Raw genomic sequence first — 21,198 nt, 5'->3', positions numbered from 1 at the left:
ATTGCAAGAAGTTTTTAGGCAGGTCAGCAACTTGCGGGAAAAAACCCTAAATGTAAAAATCAAACTATTTCTTTCCACTCTTGTCATTTCTTTTTAATATCTGCTATAACCATTTGGAGCGAGCCGTGTTGCAATCTGTGCTTGGTGAAATAAGAAATCTCTTTGATGAAACAGATCACTTGCTCGCAGACATGTTTTGACTGAAATGATGTGGGGTGGTTGCATTATTAAGAATACAATATTTCATTGCTGATGTTGGGGCCGCTGTTTTTCTCCGTCCTACTGACGTTAGCTCAAATATCTTATCTTATGTATGTGTGTACATCCTTCTCCAGTAATCAGTAACCTGCTATAAAGTAATTATATCATTAAAACCTATTTAGTATGGTTTGGGTGGGGGAGAGGGTATGAGTTACACGCAATCCCGCAGTAGTGGTGGGGGCAAAAACACCACTTACGTCAGAAAGAGAAGAAATAATGTTTTTAACCTGAGGTTTAAATCCTGGTCTAGCATTTAGTCTAATAATCCATAGCAACCACTTAACCGTCAGCCTTTACTAGTCTTGTGTAATTAAAATTATGTAAATAAATATCTTCTTTTGGTTAAGTGCGCAAACAAAGCCCCCAAAACCATCAGCGCCCCCTCCCAGTAACTTCAGTGGAAATATTCTGACTCCCCTGGTACATGCAGTTCATTAACCCAAAAAGGTGTGTTTTCAGGCCAGAAACCAACTGTACCAGCAGTTCCAGGCAGTTCCCATTGAAGTCAGTGGAAGGCGGCTATTCACAGGCAGTGGAGGCAGCACCCCATGAACCATAGCCCTTTGTAGGTGAAGCTGTTTGTAGTTTTTAATCTTCTTTTATGAGCTAACAAAATATAGTTTTGACAGAGCAGACTAACATACACAAAGGAAACTACAACTGTAAAGGAAACAGAGACTGAGAGGTAACGTATAGAAAAGCTGAGCAGGCTCAGTTGCCCAATACTTTGTTTACCGTGACCAGTGCAATGTGTCATACGCAGCTGAGGCATTGGTATGGAAAATACAACCTGTTCCAAACTGCTAAGCCAAGTCCAAACAATATGGAGGTGTTGACAGATGGCAGCAATCCCCACTCTTGAGAATTCTCCATGTCTCGAACGGCAAGAACTCACCTAGAGTTAAATGTTGAGTGAGTAATATAGCACTAGCACAATTTCTTCATGATCACAAAGTAAAGTGCAATACGTAGGTGGTAAAGCATTAAGCACAACTGGGCCTAACCTGTGAAAGTGGTTACTCACCAGATGCCCATGTTTATTCGTAAACTCCATGGCCTTTGGGCCCTAGCAATTTTTAACAGCAAAGAATAGACCTTGGGTTTTCTGGATGTAGGATCTCAATACTGTAATGGAGGAATGTAATTAAAAATCTCAAGCGGTGTTTAAATGGGGTTTAACGAATGTTTAGAGCAGCTCACAATGTAAAATCATTTGCTGCGAATATTACATCGCTAAGCAAAGGTTAGTGTTAACACCTGCTCTGGATTATTTCAAACTAGACATTAAGACCGTTAAATTAACGGGCGCTAGAACATATGTAGTCAAACATTCGCTAGAGACGGTCCGTGGGGCACGTGCGCAGTAGCGCAATCCCACGGACACAGGGACTGGACGCAGAGACACTTCAACTTTATTATATAGGATATTTCATCACAAACTACTCTTTGCAATTTTGACATTTTATTACATACACTGACCACAGTGGTCTTTGTGAATGTTTTTTTCTCTAACAAAACATTTTACACCTCCCATTAGTCTGCTAAAAATTATTTAACCATTAAATAAACCCAATTGTTTTGCCACCAATATGGACTCTTTCATCTTAGTTACCATTAAGTACAAGCTGCTGTTTTATTTCAGCTGCGAAAAGGGAAATCACTTTTAAAAATTAAAATTATTTTCTTTAAAATGTGCCTTATGAGAGATGGCCTTCCTGTAATTTGTAGCTTTCTGGATAATGGTTTCCGGATTAAGTGATGCCAGGCCCGGACTGGCAATCTGTGGGTTCTGGAAAATGCCAGATGGACTGCTTTAAGTTGCCATAGACAGACACTATTTATTGGTCTGTTTGGCCCTCTGTTTGGTCCCCTGTGTACCTGAAATGACAGGGCCTATTTTGATTTCCAGTCCAGACCTGAGGGATACCATGTTTGTATTTATAAACAAAGATGTTAAAAACAATTTGATCTCTTAGTTCGATCCTGCCCTAATGACAGTGATTAATAAGACAGTTAGATGTAGGTGCAGATGCTAAATTGAATGAAAGTAGATTGACCCTTTTTTTTTATGGAAATTAAATACAAGAGATTGTTTTTATTTATTTTTTTTATAACCTGGGACCCTCTCATCTCAATGATGGCCATTAGCTGGAAGCTGTATTGACAGTCACTAACACAAATCACGTGTCTCCGACATGATAACCAGCACTAGGCTCTAGTCCAGGGGTTCCCAACCTTTTTAATCCATGAGTAACATTCAGATGTAAAAAGAGTTGGGGAGCAACACAAGCATGAAACAAGTTCCTGGGTGGTGCCAAATAAGGGCTGTGATTGGCTATTGATGGCCCCCCTATGTGGACTGGCAGCCTAGAGGAGGCTCTGTTTGGCAGTACATCTGGTTTTTATCCAACTGAAACTTGCCTCCAAGCCAGGAATTTAAAAAAAAAACACCTGATTTAAAGTCACTGAGAGCAACATCCAAGAGCTGGGGAGCAACATGTTGCTCATGAGATACTGGTTGGGGATCACTGTTAGTCAATATCATTTGGACAAAGAGCTTCAGAATATTTGTATCCTAATTATGAGCAAGTGAAATAAAATCATGCATGTGTACAGGGTGCTACTACTGCTATAATGTTCTATGGCATCTAATATAACATACGTGGAGGATCAGAGTACTGTATAATAAAAGAGTGGCACCACAGAGATGGCCCAATGTAAGTGTATTTCAGTGCAGCAAAGACGTCAGTACGACAGCCGAGTGCTTTTCCATCCTTTCCTGATTGTTTTCACTTCTGCTCGTGCCATATGTGCTTTCTAGATCCAACATTGCCACAAGTCACAATAAATAAACGTGTCAAGTGGCTGTGTGTTTGCAAATCACAGATGATGTTCAGAATATTTCTCTTTTCAGAACTGTAAAATAGTGTTTGTTGTTCTTTTTTTTCCCCCATTATGTTTCTGCCTAACCCTGGGCATATGTCAGCTAGTGAGTAATATCCCAATATGTTCTTTCTAACTTAACAATGGAAATGTCTATATGCTGCACCATTCTATCAAAGTGATGGAATAGTCTATATACACGAGAAATGAGTTCTGTGTATAGCCACTGTGCAGTGAATGCATTGCTTAGTGCAGATGTTTCCATGTCTATGGGCTTCCAGTGATGAGGGGGTTTGTGGGTAAATACAGATCAGAACAAGGGAATGAGAGGGTGGATGTGTTGTTATCACTTATATCCACTAATTATCCCTTTAAAGATCACAGGAAATTCGTAAATTTCCCGCAAAATTCTTAAAACGGTGAAAAATTCACGAAATCAGACAGTTCACGAAAAAAAACGCAAAATTCTACCATTTTCACGAAAAAATCTTGAACATTCAAATGTTTTCACAAAAAAATCGAGCAATTTGAACGTTTTCCAAAAAGAATCGAGCAATTGGAATGTTTTCACGGAAAAATTGAGCAATTCAAACGTTTTCACTAAAAAAATCGAGCAATTGGAACATTTCACTAAAGAATCGAGCAATTGGAACATTTTCACAGCGAATTTTCACGGGAGATTGGCAAATTTATTTGCCGGCGGTGAAGCACGGAAATTCCCTGCAAATCTTGAACGTGCAATTCAAATGTTTTCACTAAAAAATCTAGCAATTTGAACGTTTTCAAAAAAAATCAAGCAATTGGAATGTTTTCACAGAAAAATTGAGCAATTCGAACGTTTTCACAAAAAAATTTAGCAATTGGAACATTTTCACAAAAAAATCTCGCAATTGGAACATTTTCACTAAAATCAAGCAACTGGAACGTTTTCACTAAAAAATCTCGCAATTCGAACGTTTTCACTAAAAAAACCGAGCAATTGGAACATTTTCACGGACAAATCGAGCAATTCGAACGTTTTCACAAAAATTTAGCAATTCGAACGGCGGCGAACAAAATTCGTGCCAAGTGAATTTATTCGCCCATCACTAATCATGATGCATCTTACCATTAATGGAAAATTTACAGTATGGTCATGATTAAAGGCCAGAGAACTTATCAAAAGTAATAATTGAATTTCATAGAATTTCACCCTTGCAATTTAAACCACGTGCAGTCAGTTACCATTTATAGAGGTCAGTGAATCTGCCCCCAGCAGTGCGTAGATATCAGTTCTGATTAGACATGATATTTTACTTATGGCAAACCCTGGCAAGCTCTCTTCTCACCCCTTAGTTTGCCACAAAAAATGGCTCTAAGAACTCCTATACAAGTGAATAGAGAGCTGTGAAATCGGAGCTTGATGGGGAGAGAATGAATGTTTTTCTTCTTTCACTTATCTTGATGATGTCAGATTGTCCCTAGGGACACATAGCTTTGGAGGCAAATATAGAAAGCATTACCTTTTAAGTCCCCAAAATCTGAAAATATGTTTCTCAGCACAACATTTTGCTAATAACATAATTTTTTCTTTTGCTGAAAAATGAGTAATGCTTTGAATATTAGGTATATTCACTGTATGGATTCCACTCACCTGAGATTATCAATCTCCTATGAAGTCTCTGCTACACTCCTGCTGGGTTTCCTGCTGCCTCTCTGAGGTTTCAGCTGTATTGTTGTACTGCAAACACTGGTATATTCTGGCTTTGGAGCAAAGCCACCCCTACACTGGATGCCACAAAATTAAAAAAAGGATTTTGTCTTTAAATTAACATTTAGGGGGTTATTTATCAAAGGTTAAGTTTGTGAGGTTTTATTATATCTCGCATAAACTCACAAATCAAATGTTTGCTTACTAATGAATAAGCTTGAATGTAAAAAACTTGAATCCGTATAATCGTGGTGAAAAACTCGAATTGATCGAGTTTTCAAGCGCAAGCCACTGAAAAAACCACCATGAAGGCTAAAAACATCTTCAAATGGTAGAGATTGTTATTCATTTTATTTCTCTAGTTTAAATTCAGTATTTTTTATAGAACAACTGAGAGCACACGCCTAGGGCATCAAAAAAATTGGATTGAAATGCACACATAAATCTTCAAAGGTAAAAAACATCCATGCTTGATAAAAGTTCAGCTTGCAAGAGTATCGCCGCATGATCACTATCTGTATTCACCTTCTGCTGGAGTTCTCAGGCAGGTTTACACACGCTGTAAGATTGCTTAGAATAATTCAATAGGAAAGCAAAATAATGTGATCCAACTTCCTCCTCCTCCTTCTTCTAAGTTCATGGACAGTTGTATAGCTGAATATTGCATCAGAATCACAGTAAATGCAAAATCCAGAGAGGTCTTTTATGAAAACATGGTTGAAATAGCCATTGTCCTATTGTTGTACTGATATACAAAACCAAAAATAAACATTTCACCCACTGTGCTTCTGACCAGGTTTTCACATGGTTTGGGCTTCCTGGAGGGAATGGGGAGTTGCTCCAAAATTTGGGAACCACTAATAATTAGGAAAGCAACAAATCCAGAATTTAGTTTAGGATTCAGTCAGGATTCTGCCTTTTTCAGCAGTATTCAGAAGAATCTTTGTGCCTGGCTGAACCAAATTCGTATCCTAATTTGCTATGTAAATTAGGATCGGTAAGGGAAATCACGTCACTTTTCATCACAAAACAAGGAACTTTTTCCTTCCGCGCAAATTAGGATTTGGTTTAATATTAGGCCAAATCTTTCATGCAGGATTCTGTGCATTCCTACTAATAATGCATAATGGCTGTGTGGGAATTCCAAGGAATCTTTGACAAAAAAAAGTTGCCGGTTAGTCATTTGCATTGTGTTTATTATAGATATTCTGGCTAAGGCAGTTCACCTTCAAACACCTAGTTGTTTCACCAGAAATAAAGACATTTTCTAATTACTTTCTATTTTCTATGTGTCACCGTTTTTATATTTAAGTGTAAAGTGTAATTTTTCACCTTCTAGCAGCTCTGGCGGGGGGTCGCCGACCCTGTAAACTGTTCTAAATTGATACATTTTGTTGAAACATTTCTTATCTGTATCCCTGAGTTTCATTACAGGCAGCTGTTGGAATTGATACAATAGTTGCTAAAACTCCAGAGATGATGCTGAGAAATGTATCAACTAAATGTTGTAAAATTGTAACAGTTTAGAGTCTGCACCTAAATTACTGAACTGACAGATTGAAACACCAGAGACACAAACATTCAACTTTAAGTGTAGATTTTGGAAAAACTGTAAGAAATAAATAATGGAAAGTCATTGAAAAAAGGCTTTTTTTCTGGGGAATGATCTGAAAACAACTGAACTGAAAAAAGAGTTTGGAAGGTGAATAACCCCTTTTAAGGTGCGGTTCACACTTAAGTTAAATTTAAGTATTTTTTAGAATAGTCGGTTCTAAGCAACTTTTCAATTGGTCTTCACTATTTATTTTGTATCTTTTTTTAATTGTTGGCCTTGTTCTTCTGACTCCTTTCAGCTTTCAATTGGGGCTCACTGACCCCATCTAAAAACAAATGCTCTGTAAAGCAATACACGTATTATTATTGCTGCTTTTTATTACTCATCTTTCTATTCAGACCCTCTCCTATTCATATTCCAATCTCTTATTCAAATCAGTGCATGGTTGCTGGGGTAATTTAGACCCTAGCAACCAGATTTCTGAAACGGCAAACTGGAGAGCTGCTGAATAAAAAGCAAGATAACTCAAAAACCACAAATAATAAAAAGTGAAAACTAATGGCAAATTGCCTCAGAATATCCCTCTCTATGTCATACTAAAAGTTAACTCAAAGGTGAACAACCCCTTTAAAGGGCCAATATACATCCCATAAGATTTGTGACACAGTTCCCCAAAACTTAGACTGAACTTACATTGATTTGTGTATAGTTAGCAGATCCTTTATTTTATTTTTGTTGTTTTTGGGAATATTACAACCAGCTGCCATTTCTGTCAGCATCAGCTGCGGAATAATAATTGCTATGAATAATTGAATAAGGTATGTTTATAAAACATGTATCTCTGGGCACTGGCAAGCATGCGGTTTTCTATTTACTGTTTATGTATTATTTCATACAGATAATAGAAGGGTCTAAAATTAGCTCTTTTACAAAACGTCTGTCTGCTTCAACCCTGAACCCTCATCTTCTGTATCTCTTGTCCAACCAGCAGGACCAGTTACTTTTCCCAGCTGCTGGAGGAATAGCTGATCGTTCCCTTGATAAATAGATTATTTTTTTTTTTAATGGCAGTGTTTACTTGCCCACATCATGTTTGCCTTTATCATAACAAAAAATAGTTAGTGACAGCTATTCATAGGCAAGTCATTCCAAGAAATTCAATGCACAATCTTCTTTCATCAGCAGACAACATTGTACTGTGTTTGCAGAAGCGCTCTGTAGTCAGGCATCAAGTGTGAAGATGTAAAGGGCTCTGTTCTCCTTCTGCTTTCTCACTTCTCACTCCCGGGCAAAATAATGGCAGAGAACTATCCAAAAGCATAATATACACTGAGAATCAGAGATAACGTCAAAATGAATGCAAAGATGGGTTGTGTTACAAAATGCAGCAATATTACTTACTCCAGTGAACAGAGCTGATGCCTAATGATTAGCTATTATTATATTTCATTTATCCAGTGCCAAAATATGACACAGCTGCACCACGAGGCAAATGAGTAACATTATTCAATATTAGTCAATGCCATAAGTTTCTTCTTGTTTCTGCAGAACCAGGTGGTGCGGTAGCAGGATGTGAAATGTGACAATTACAGGCCACGTTAGATAGTCTAAATTTGACTTTTATTTCATCCATGCAATACATTGATTCCAGTTATCTCCAGATCTCATAGGCTTCTTCGGCTCCTCAGCATATGGGAAATACTGACTGCTCATATTGTACATGTCCACATAAATATTTGCTGCAAGCTCTATTCATCCATACCCCATAAAGTCTGCTTAATTGTTTATGGATTATCTTGCAAAACTGGGGTTCAAGGTTTAATTCTAGCCAGGGCAAGGGCACAGAGTTTGTATGTTCTCCCTTTATCTTTATGGGGTTCCTCCAGTTTTCTCCCACATGCCAAATCCATACAAACAGGTGAATTACCTATAGGGTGTGTGTGTGAATGTGATAGGGATTGTAAATTCCACTGGAGCGGGGCCTGATGTGAAAAATATATCATCTGTTTAAGCTGTGGAATGTCTGTGCTGCATAAATAAGTATAATAATTCTACAACATGAGGTGTATCAGAAAGGCTGTCCCCCTAGTTCCTGTTAAAGAAGAACTAAACCCTAAAAATTAAGAGGGCTAAAAATGCCATGTTTTATATCAGGGGTCCCCAACCTTTTTTACTCGTGAGCCACATTTAAATCTAAAAAAGAGTTGGAGAGCAACACAAACTTGAAAAAGTCCATGTGGATGTTAAACAAGAGCTGTGATTGGTTGTTTGGTAGCCCCTATATGGACAGGCAGCCTTCAGGAGACTCTGCTTGGCAGTACACCTGGATTTTTATGCAACCAATACTTGCCTCCAAGCCTGGAATTCAAAAATAAGCACCTGCTTTGAGGCCACTGGGAGCAACATACAAGGGGTTGGTGAGCAACATGTTGCTCGCGAGCTACTGGTTGGGGAACACTGTTTTATATACTGAACTTACTGCACCAGCCTAAAGTTTCTGCTTCTCAATAGCAGCAATGATCCAGGACTTCAAACTTGTCACAGGGGGTCACCATCTTGGAAAGTGTCTGTGACACTCACATGCTTAGTGGGCTCTGAGCAGCTGTTGAGAAGCTAAATTTAGGGGTTGTTGCAAATTATCAAGCAGAAAATGAGGTTGGCCTGTAATATAAGCTGATGCTACAGGGCTGATTAGTAAATTCTCATGCTAGTTTTCTGTGCTGCCATGTAGTAATTATCCATATTAATTACTATTTAGCCCTATACAGTGACATGTATATTCTATGTGTACTGTATATTGTGAGTGGGTCTCTAAGCTCGGTAAATGACAGCAGCACAGAGCATGTGCAGTGAATCAGCAGAAAAAGAAGATGGGGAGCTATCGAGGCATCTTTGGAGACACAGCTTTTTACTGCTAAAGGGCTGTGGTTGCCTTGGGCTGGTACAGAAGCCCAAAACATAATGTACAACATTTCTAGCTACTTCTTTAGTGTAACTTCCTTGTCCTTTAAGGGTAGTGGCACACGGGAAGATTTGTCGCCTGCGATTTTTCTATGCATGGCTGCAGGGCTGGATTTACATAGTGGGCACCCCTAGGCCCATTGCCGTTCATCCCCCCTGTCCAATCCAGGGGGACAGGAGCAATGAGGATTGGCGCATGGGAAATTTAAAAAATGATTGTATCTCCAGCGCATCCCCAGTGTTTTTGAACTGATGTGGGTGTGGTTGGACAGCATGCCGCCCCCCTACAATCCTGCCACCCTAGGCACGGGCCTTGGTGGCCTTTCCACAAATCCGAGCCTGCATGGCTGCGTGTGACAAATTTCCCGAAAATGCCTCTCCATTGCCAATCATTGAAATTGCTGGCAGTATGCCCAACTTATTGCTAAAACGATTCAGCGATAATTTGGGCATACTGCCAGTGATTTCAATCATAGGTAATGGAGAGGCATTTTCAGGAGATTTGTTGCCCGCACTGAGCTTAAAAAATCACGGGCGACAAATCTTCCCATGTGCCACTCCCCTTATGGGGGATTTCACCTAATTTTGTGCAGGATAATTGTGCAGATTGAACTGGAGAACAGCTGGATTCTTCAACATCATTTCAAGACAGAGACAGAAGCAGTAGTGTAGAAAGAGACAAAAAATACAGCTGAAATTACATTTGCAAACAATCACTAAACTTTATATTGAAAATTTGGTTATAATTACGTTTTGGGTGCTAATTTCGTTATATAAAATATGGCACTTTTAGCCATATTCATTTTTAGGGTGTAGTTCTCATTTAAACCTCATACATTATGGGGGGGCAATTAGGGACAGGCAAATTTGACCCGCCCATTAAAGTCATTTTTTGTCGCGCGGCGAAATTATTATTTTTTTTTTGACGCACGACGCCGTACAAGTATATGGGTGTCATTTTCTCGGCGAAACAAGGCAAAAAAATTTGCCCATCCCTAGGGGGCATCAGAAGCATGTTTATTTTCTTCAATTTGTTGGCACATGTAGTGTTACACTATGGTGGTGCATTACAGGCCATCATGGTTAGGGTGAATAAAAGAAACGCTTAATGAAAATAATTACATTTCCCTTTTGTATAATTGCTCAGGGATATAAGGGAGGCTCCCCTGGCATGTCACTCACTTTTTTGTACTTCTATAGATCATTGAAAGTGCGGTGTGTCGTGTAACGTAAAATGTCAAGTCCTAACAGTTCTGGTGTTAAACCTTTATTTAGGTGAGCCGACCCCACCCTGGTGACTCATCGCTTCTGATCCTGTTTGTGATTGGTGGAATCACAGCGTCTGAAGTCCGGATGGTGAAAGATCTTGTAGCGACTCTGAAGCCTGGAGCACAGGTACAGAACATTAGCACTCCCTATGTCTGCTGCACATAAGAATACAGATTCATTTGCTCACGCTCAGAATGGATTCTGTCATGTTACCAATAAACACACTGTTACTAGGGTTGCCATCTGGCTGGTAAAAACGATGGTTGATCCCAATATTACTAATAGGGAAAAAATATAAATATATAAGAAGGCCGGTATTTTTTTTCCAGAAAAGGTGGCAACCCTAACTGTTACGGCTCGGTGAGATAAACCTTTGGGCTATGGCACACCAGCTATTTTGATCTGTGGCTGGTTACTTCTCATTGATGGCATTGGGAAGCACTGGGAATGGCTATGGGTCCATAGTTATTCCCCAAAACTGTCCTGTGCTCAAACCAACATTGTCATTATTATAAACCTAATATCCATTTAAAAAAAGCTAAGCGCTATGCTCTCCAAAGACTTTCTTTGTTTGTATCTTTGTGTAGAGCATGTCCTCTTTTTGTTAGGGCTGGTTCTCTAATGAAGTGCCTTTTATCATCATTCTGCTTCATAAATTCTTTCTAAATGTATGCAAGAAAAAGCTGTTTATTACAAAGGAAAACATTTTTTTGAATGGAGGGGGGGATCTCCTCTCAGCACTCATACAACAACAAATGTGCAGAGAATGTCCTATACAGGGATTTTTGTTGAATTTAAAAAGAATTACATTCAAGAATCGCTAGGGGATTGTTAAGCACCCCCCTCCATATTCATTCTAGTCACTGACCCCAGTAAAATGCTCTTCTTAAAGAAATGTACCAACCCGGGGTACTTTTGCCACTAAGTCCCATGCAGCCACATTGTTCCAGCTTCCCAACATTCCCTGTACCTCCCTGTTCAAGCCCCATCCCCACCTTTGCTTCTAATTTAAAGAAATTGTTCAGTGTAAAAATAAAAACTGGATAAATAGATAGGCTGTGCAAAATAAAAAAAATATTTCTAATATAGTTAGTTAGCCAAAAATGCCATGTATAAAGGCTGGAGTGACTGGATGTGTAACATAACAAAACAGACCACTACTTCCTGGTTTTCAGCTCTCTAACTCTGAGTTAGTCAGTGACTTTAAGGGGGGCTGCATGGGAAAAAACTCTTCATTGAGTTTGCAATTGATCCTGAGCACACTGGTCGGATTCAAAGTAAATTTATGACCTTAGTGCCCCCCTCCCTCAAGTCACTGATTGGTTTCTGCCTGGTAACCAATCAGCAGAAACCAAGAGAGCTGAAAAGCAGGAAGTAGTGTTTTGGCTGTTATGTTATACATCCAGTCACTCCAGCCTTTATACATTACATTTTTGGCTAACTAACTATATTAGAAACATTTTTTATTTTGCACAGCTTATCTATTTACCCAGTTTTTATTTTTAAGTCCTGGGCATATATTTTAGGTGTCACTGCTGGTCATACTTTGCCTTCATTTTATGATAAATTGTGTTTCACTCCTTTCAGAAAATGAGAATATTTAATCTAGATTCCTATGGTGAGGGGGGATTAAAGTCAGGGACATTTCTCATGCTGATGTTCTTTTAGCAAAGATATTTTGTTCTAATTTGACCCCCTGGAGAAACAGATTTTAGCAGAATTACTTTATCATGTTTCAGGATTGCCTGTAATGCTTTCACCATGTTAACAGGGAAGATTCAGCAGTGAGTCTGCGACTTTAGCCCCCCTTATCATTACTGGTATTAGCAGCTTCAAATGAAAATCACTATATTGGATTTAGAAATATTGTACAGTACATTAAAAGCTTGTTCTTTAAAGCCTTTCCTCATGTGCTGGACTTAAAATAATCTTGCTATACAGCTCTTTAATCCCTTCAGTTATTTATAGTGCTGGAAAGTGATAATTTGCTCCTTAATTCTATGTAAGAAACATATAAAATTGGTGTCCCGGCTCTGGACAGCATGCTTTCCCTTAATTCCTTAATGGGGGTCTAAGAGCAGTGCGTGACTTGTCCCTACTTACATTTGGTTTCTAATGTCACCAACCAGCACCACTATAGTAACAGCAATCGGCAGTCTGCTGGAACATTATTTTTTAGTTTTATTTTATATTTCAACCTTCATTGCTAAAAGCCTTAAATAATAGTAATAATAATCAGGAGGAAAGTGTTCTGCTTAAATGCCACTTTTAAATGCTTTTCACCTTTTTGCTATAAATAGTAACATGGAAAACACACGCCTCCCCTGCATTTTGCCTTCTAGTGTTACATAACCTGCCAAATCAAAACTATTACCCATGAATCTGTCAGTAATTTAGTGAGTTTAGTCAGTAATGAATACTAATTACTTTAAATTCATCTGCTTAGGGCTGATAGTATTCTTCTTTTAATCATATTGTTCTTCTCATAGTCTTCTGTGGGTTCTTTTGTAGCAAAATGTATTTGTTTTCCATTGGCATGTCCTAGTTGCTCATTTATGAGCTGGTTAATGATCTAAACATGCTTGATGTATTTTCTTTTTCTGGAACAAACTCATAACAATGGGCAAGTCACTACACCTAAACCGGGGAACTGACCAAGTAAAACACCATACAGGTATGGTATCCCGTTATTCAGAAAGCTCTGAATAACAGGAAGGCCATCTTCCATAGACTCCATTTTAATCAAAGAATTCAATTTTTTTTAAATTATTTCCCTTTTCTCTGTAATAATAAAACAGTATAGGTATGGGACCTGTTATCCAGAATGGTCGGGACCTGGGGTTTTCTGGATAATGGATCTTTCTGTAATTTGAATCTTTATCTCTTAAGTCTACTAGAAAATCATGTAAACATTAAATAAACCCAATAGGCTGGTTTTGCTTCCAATAAGGATTAATTATATCTTAGTTTGGATCAAGTACATGGTACTGTTTTATTATTAAAGAGAAAAAGGAAATCATTTTAAAAAAATTTGAGTATTTGGATAAAATGGAGTCTATGGGAGGCAGCCTTCTCGTAATTCTGAGCTTTCTGGATAACGGGTTTCCGGTCCCATACCTGTACCTTGTACTTGATCGTAACTAAGATATAATTAATCGTTTTAAAAGACAAAACAATCGTATAGGGTTCAGTAAATGATTAAATGATGTTTTAGCAGCCTTAAGGTATGGAGATCCAAATTATGCCTTCTTGCAATGTAATTTTTATCATTTAAAATCATTTCAAGTGTGGCCAGTTTAGAGGTTCCTAGTGAATAGGGTGTCTTAGGCTCGGGCCACACGTCACAGATCTTGTGCCTTGTTCAGACGCGGCTTTTGCAACTCGCATTTAAATTCGCCATGCCTGCAGCGCAGTAGAAAATGAGAAGAGGAGCAGCAGATTCTCCGCCTGCAGAGAATCCCTGCCTTGTGGCCCTAGCCTTATGTGCTTACGATTCATCTTGAGCCATATCCCAAAAAATCCTGTTGGGGGGCGGTGGAATAGCTAATGGGTATATGTCAGGAAACTGTGACAGATCCTAATAAATCTTAAAGATAAATGTTTCTACTAAAGAGCACAGTTCTACACCCTATTTTACTCGTGTGATACTTTATCGAGCAGATTAGGAGAGCGAGTTCAGTGCTATATAAAGGGCTGGAGAGAGAGAGAGAGAAGGAACCTCTGGTAATGAGGAATGGCTGGCAGTAGCCTGGGAAGTAGATAATTCAAGGCTATCTAATCTGCAATTTGCACCCCACATCTGTTTTTAAATTCCCAATTTTACCCAAAATCTGGGGGTGGGGTTGATGGAAGGTGTACATCAACAACAACTGAAAGGCACTTTGAACCTATAGAAATAATATGCCATTTACCTTTTTTGCTAGGGCGATTTTCTGGCCTAGAGCCCTTCTGCATCTCTGGGGCTAATGCTCTCTCTCTGTGTAGTTATCCCTATTGCTATAGATTGTGACATGCAATATACAACAGGTAAGCACAGAATCCTATATTAGGGGTAATGGAAAAGTGTTGCTGTGTGTCAGTGCAGAGTCTGCTTCTTTGTGCAGCAGTAACAAGAAAATGTCTGTCTTATAGCACTGAAATAGTTAACGCTGGTCGTTCTGGCCAATTTAGCATTCAGTTGAGCATTGTGCCCCATGGTATGGACCAGCTAAAAGACCCCATTCTCATTCTCTCAATTCCAACAGAAATTCCTTTTTCCCAGTTCAACTTCTCATTCATCGCTTTCAAATAGAGCACCAGAAATACTTTCACTAGCTCCAGCGGTAATTCACTTGTCACATAATGATGGCCAGTCTGCTGCTGCTGCTGCAGCCGTTATATAATAAGGCTAACGATCCTCGTATAGATCAGCACATCATTAATAAATAAAATGTTTAAAAAATGTTGTCAGACTGTTGAAATCCATTGCATTTTTACAGCAGTAACATACCATCTGGAGCTTGCTCCGGTTTTGGTTTGACCCGTACATTAGGTCAAAATGTCCCAAAGAATGATGTGTATAAATTCATGAATAAAAACTTCCTCTGCTGTCCTGGCAAATGCAAACTTGTTCTCAAACAGAGAAATAGGCAGCCTTTGCTTCTCCTGTGCTTATTGAACCAGGACTCCTTGTTGTATTGATCCTTCTGCAAAATCATAAACTGGAGGGGGAAGGAAAAATCTTTGAGGCTAATGAGTCTACAGAGTCAGTCCTTGGCTATTTCTTACCTTTCAGTATTTAAATATCATTTCCATGGACACTTTGTCATGTGACCAATGAAGTGCCTAAAAATTGCTAAATAACTAAGATATGGTTAGTTTTCATTATTATAGGTTATTGATTTTGAGCACAGCTTTAAACAATATGTAATGAAATGCACTAAGTTTGCCCAGGTGCAGAAAACCAAAGAAACAAATAAGATGTTTTCTTTTAAACAGGTGGCCAGTAAATGCTACCTGCTGGTTGGTTGTTTTGGGTTATTGTACCTGGGCAAAGTTAGTGCCTTTTATTATATAACCCCAATGTAGGTCATGAACTGTACAAAATCACTTGGCCGACACACTCATGCATTTGTATCATAAGGAAACTCCTCCACAACTTAAAATATCCTTATATTGTACCAAAGGGTACAAAATGCCATATATAGTCTGGTCCTTAAAGGAGAACTAAAGCCTAACTAAAGAAGTAGCTAGAAATGTTGTACATTATGTTTTGGGTTTCTGTACCAGCCAAAGGCAACCACAGCCCTTTAGCAGTAAAGATCTGTGTCTCCAAAGATGCCCCAGTAGCTCCCCATCTTCTTTTCTGCTGATTCACTGCACATGCTCTGTGCTGCTGTCACTTACTGAGCTTAGGGACCCACTTACAATATACAGTACACTGAGAATAGAAATGTCACAATATAAGGCTGATTAGTAATTAATACAGATAATTACTAGATGACAGCACAGAAACCAGTGCAATTGGCATAATCATTTTATAATCAGCCCTGTAGCATCAGCTTATATTACAGACAAACTTCATTTTCTGCTTGATAATTAGTGACGACCCCTAAGCTTAGCTTCTCAACAGCTGACACTTTCCAAGATGGTGACCCCCTGTGACAAGTTTGAAGTCCTGGATCATTGCTGCTTTTGACAAGCTGAAACTTTAGGCTGGTGCAATAAGTTCAGTATATCAAATATAGCACTATTTAGCCATATTCCTTTTTAGGGTTTAGCTCTCCTTTAAACATGTAGGTAACAAGTGGGATGCCACTACTGCAGGTTTTAAACCTGGGGTCCCCAACCTTTTTTACTTGTGAACCACATTCAAATGTAAGAAATATTGGGGAGCAACACAGGCTCCCTAAATAAGGGTGGGTGCTAAATAAGGGTTTTAATTGGCTGTGTGTTCGACCCTATGTGAACTGACAGACTACAGGAGACGCTGTTTGGCAGTGCACCTGGTTTTTATGTAACCAAAATGTGCCTCCATTCCAGGAATTCATAAATAAGCAGCTGCTTTGAGGCCACTGGGAGCAACATCCAAAAAGTTGGTGAGTAACATGTTGCTCCTGCTTGGGAATCACTTTTTTTAGACATTAGGAACTGTTTTCTGCCTATAACATTACCAAAACAGATCTGTTCAGTTGGTCAGATTTTATCACTTCATTGTAGCTATGAATAAATGATATTGTTATAGGAACCACTTGGGCCTTCACCAAACAACCACCAATCTATAGGGAATGGGATCTGCTCCAACGTATTCATAGTGGAATTCCATGCAGCTCTGCCAAAATGGCCCTCAGAAACATATCCTAAACATGAACGTAACAGACGACTGAATAACACACAGACTAATGAAACTTTAAAAAGTTTTACTGTAAAATAGCTTTCCACTAGGAAAACAAGAAGGTCTGATATATTTTTCCAATCTGTATGATATTTGATATTCATTCTCCCATGGTTGTGGCTTTTACAGGTCGGGAGCACTGCTTATGGACAGAAGAAAAGAGCTTAAATGGAAAAAATACATAATTTAAGGGTTTACTGTTACATTATGTTCCTATAAATGTTCCGTTTGACACATAGGCATAGGCTATACAACCTACAGAGCATTTTATTACAATTCTACAACAATCTGCCAAAATAAAGGAAATCCCTCCCTGTGAAGTTCCTGGACTGTACTTGATGGCACGGCCTGCTCACATCTCACATTTGCAGACAGTTCCGAGTTTGCCTCATGTTTGGAACGAAAACATAGATATCACGCCTGAGGAACGCATTTTTTTTTTCTCATGGAAAATAATCACCTTGACTGGTCTGTTGCACTTTAGCCTTATGCTGCTTATGAATCACCTGGCAAAGACGGGCAATAGGCGCAGGCCAGAATATCTCTTTTCACTTAAAACCTCTTTCTGTAGTTCTTTATATTTCTGATATGTTTGATACAGGTGAGAACACAGTGATACAGGCCTATAATCACTCCGGTCAATTGTTCCGGAGGGGCCAGTCATACGTTTTACTGGGATATGGTAAAGAACTGCTCAAAGGTTCTTCAGATATATGAACCCAGTTTCATTTTTGCTTTTTCAGTTCAAGAAATGAAATCAATTTGTTCAGACAAGTACTTTGTGAATTACATAGGAGTGGAACCTTCTTGTATCAGATAAAATAACCAGCTAGAACATGTCAGTTCTTTTTCTCAAACACTAACAAATCTGCTTCTCTTATGCTCCTGCCACTAGAATATAGATTTTTACTGTAAGCTAGCCTGGCATTTTGTTCTGTAACCATCCATTGCTTGTATGGTGTATATGTCTGGCCTGTAGCATTCCCACTAACCTGTCCAATTTCATGTTCACACAACCAGTTCTGGTGCACACTGAGAATTCGAATGTATCCAGATAAAATGCATCCTTATTTGCTGAAGATGGTGGAAGTGATTGTCCATTTGAATTTTTTTTTATCCATAAAGGCAAAGTTTAGATAGCAGAAGAAATTGAATTGAATGTTAGCATTCTAACATCAGCACCTCAAGCTGGCCAGTTAAAGAGATACTAGAAGCAGAAATTAAAAGAAGAAGGAAAGGCTTTGTGCACTTGGGGTGCTAAATGTTAGGCACCCCAAGTGTTTTCTGCTGATAGGAGAACTGGCCTGGTTTTCAGGTAAGTCAATACAATCACTTGGGGGTGCCTAACATTTTGCATCCCCAAGTGCACAAAGCCTTTCCTTCTCTTTTAAACTCTTTCAACATGACCTATAGGTAACTTTTAATATACATTCATGTTTTAAAAAATAGTTTTTTAGTGTCACTTTAAGGAATGCCAGATGGAGAGTTGCCTAGCAATTTGTGGTCCTACTTGCACAAATCCGACTGGTGTTCAGAGAGTTCATGTAGACTTTAGGCCAAGTCTTGCAGTACTAGATCATACTTCATGGCAAGCTCTTCTCCAGTTCTATGCATAAAATGACTAGATGTCTTGGAAGTAAAGCTGAATATTTTTGGGGGGAGGGGGGTTCAGAGAGGCATTTTGTTCTATAGGAAAAAAAATACAAAATATAATATGATATAGTAACTCTTCAGTAAGACAAATCAAGGGGTTGTTGGGAGCACCCCAAAGCAGATAGTATAGCAGTAAAAGTTCTACTGAGCTAGAAAAAAGGTTACATACACAAATTAGAGGTGGATTGAGCAATGCCCATTCAGGCCCGGATTTGTGGAGAGGCCACCAAGGCCCGGGCCTATGGAGGCAGGATTTTAGGGGGCGCCATGCTGCCCAACTACACCCACATTGGTTCAAAAACACTGGGGATGCGCAGAAGATACAATAATTTTGTAAATATCCTGTGCCCAATCCCCATTGCTCCAGTCCAGATGATGAAAATTTGCATGAATAAAAGGGGAGGGGACAGGGGCGATGAACGCCAGTGGGCCTAGGGGCGCCCGCTGTGTAAATCCGGCCCTGTGCCAGTGGACCAGTGTTTGAACAGTGATTCATTCTCTGCAAGTGCAGCTTTTTAAAATTGAGGGGCTTTAGTTACACATTTCTGACCATAACATAAATTCATGGCAATCTGAATATTTATATAGAGTCCTACACATAAATAGTCCTACCTAGGAAAAGCTTTCTGCTGCATGAATGCAAGTAAAACACAATAGCCTACTAGTCTTATATGTATTCCAAAACCCTAGAGGCTTGGGTGCCTTGCAGTTGGTTCTCTGGTCTTTTAAGAACCCTCTATTGATTTTTCTGGACATAAATAATACTAGACCTGATTCCCACCCCAACTCAGAACTATTGATTCCCAGCCAAATAAGTCTGCCAATCAAGAGATCAATATGAGGACCATTGCACTGGACTCTGAATCCGGGGGTGTCAGAGTTGCAGATTGTAGTTCAATAGTAATAGTGACCCTAATGTTCATTCTAGTTTAAGGATCTTGATTTCTGTTGGCACTCTCATTTGTATCTCAATACTCTTCCCCTCAACACACAGCTTTAAAACTGCTCCCCACATAAACATCCCATAGAGGCTTGGAACTTATTTCCAAACACTTTGGGGCACATTTACTAAGGGTCGAATTTCAAAGTGCTAAAACTTCGAAATTCGTCCATCTAATTGAAAAAATTCAATAGTCAAAGTTTTTTTTTGTTTGAATCGATCGGACGATTTTAATTCGATCTAAAACAGCTAAATTCAAGCAAAAAAAAAAACTTTTTTCAATTCGATGGTAGAATTTCAAAGTTTTTTGATCGAACGATTTTCCAAAAAAAAAGCTTCTAAAAACTTAGCCAAATATTGGCTATAGGTTCTAGGAGGTCCCCATAGGCTAACATAGCAATTCGGCAGGTTTAAGGTGGCGAAGTGCGAATTCAAAGTTTTTTAAAGAGACAGTACTTTGATTTTCGAATGGTGGCCTATTCGATGGTCGAAGTACCCAAAAATTACTTTGAAATTCAAAGTTTTTGAATTCGAAAATTCACTCTGAATTCACTTCGACCCTTAGTAAATGTGCCCCTTAGTGTAACCTACTAGACTATTACAAACCCAGCCTCAGGTATGAGACCTGTTATCCAGAATGCTTGGGACCTGATGTTTTCCATAATTTGGATCTCCATACCTTAAGTCTACTAAAAAATAATTTGAACATGAATTAAAGCCAATAGGATTGTTCTGCCTCCAATAAGAATTAATTATATATATTAGTTGGGATCAAGTAAAAGTTACTGTTTTATTACTACAGATTTTAATTAAAATTATTTGATTGAAATGGAGTCTATGGGAGTCTATGTATGTCGGAGCTTTCTGAATAAAGGGTTTCCGGATAACCAATCCCATACCTGTAAATAAAGTGCTTTTTATTGTGTTTGTCCTTTTCTAATGATTTTTCTATGAATTTCTACGTTTAGGTGGTGGTGATGTCCACAAAGCTTTTGAAACCGCTTGACATTCCTGATATGCTCTTTGCGAGGGACCGTCTGCACCCGGACATTGGCATCTGACTTTCCCACTTTCAAGAGACGAGTGATGCCCATCCAATAAGATCACACTGATTATATCACTCTCATTGGCAGGTTTAACGCTGGTCTCCAGAATGACTTCAGTACTTTGATTATCAGTTGGTCTTTTGTTAGTGATGATGTCCTCACAAACTTACCCGTTATTTAAAATCTCGTATAATTTCTTTCTTTGCTCTATTTTTTGTAATATTTCTTACTTTTCCTTCTTCTGCTTAATTGCCAGTGCAATGGTATAAATATAATGAATGAAATTTCTAAATCGTGAAGATAAAAACCGTATGTACCTTGCTATTTGACAAATGGCTGCAGTTATTTGACTAAACATCTCATGCAACTTGACTTTAATACTTAGGTTGCATGTCATCTGAATGCAGCATGGGAAAATGAGAACAGACTGAGATTGTGTGTGCATATGTATGTGATTTCCATGAAGTTCCATCTTCAACTGGTCTTTAGCATCATAGTTGCTCATTGTAGTCATGTGTGCAAGAAACAATGCCATCCAATAAAAATTCCCTACTGTTACTTAAAGGG

The 21,198-nt window shown here is 38.7% G+C and overlaps 1 protein-coding gene across 1 annotated transcript in view; it reads left to right on the top strand.

Moving 5' to 3' along the window:
* Positions 1-20,952, top strand: part of scfd2.L (sec1 family domain containing 2 L homeolog) — a 218,509-nt gene extending 197,557 nt beyond the window's left edge. The window contains exons 8-9 of the mRNA XM_018229814.2: positions 10,626-10,745; positions 20,554-20,952. Of these exons, the coding sequence (XP_018085303.1) occupies positions 10,626-10,745; positions 20,554-20,646 (213 nt within the window). The 3' untranslated portion in view covers positions 20,647-20,952. The remainder of the gene's footprint in view (positions 1-10,625; positions 10,746-20,553) is intronic.
* The last annotated feature ends 246 nt before the right edge of the window (positions 20,953-21,198 follow it).

Source organism: Xenopus laevis, chromosome 1L (assembly GCF_017654675.1).
Source record: "Xenopus laevis strain J_2021 chromosome 1L, Xenopus_laevis_v10.1, whole genome shotgun sequence".
In the NCBI taxonomy this organism is placed as follows: Eukaryota; Metazoa; Chordata; class Amphibia; order Anura; family Pipidae; genus Xenopus; species Xenopus laevis.
This window is presented reverse-complemented; position numbering and strand designations above follow the sequence as displayed.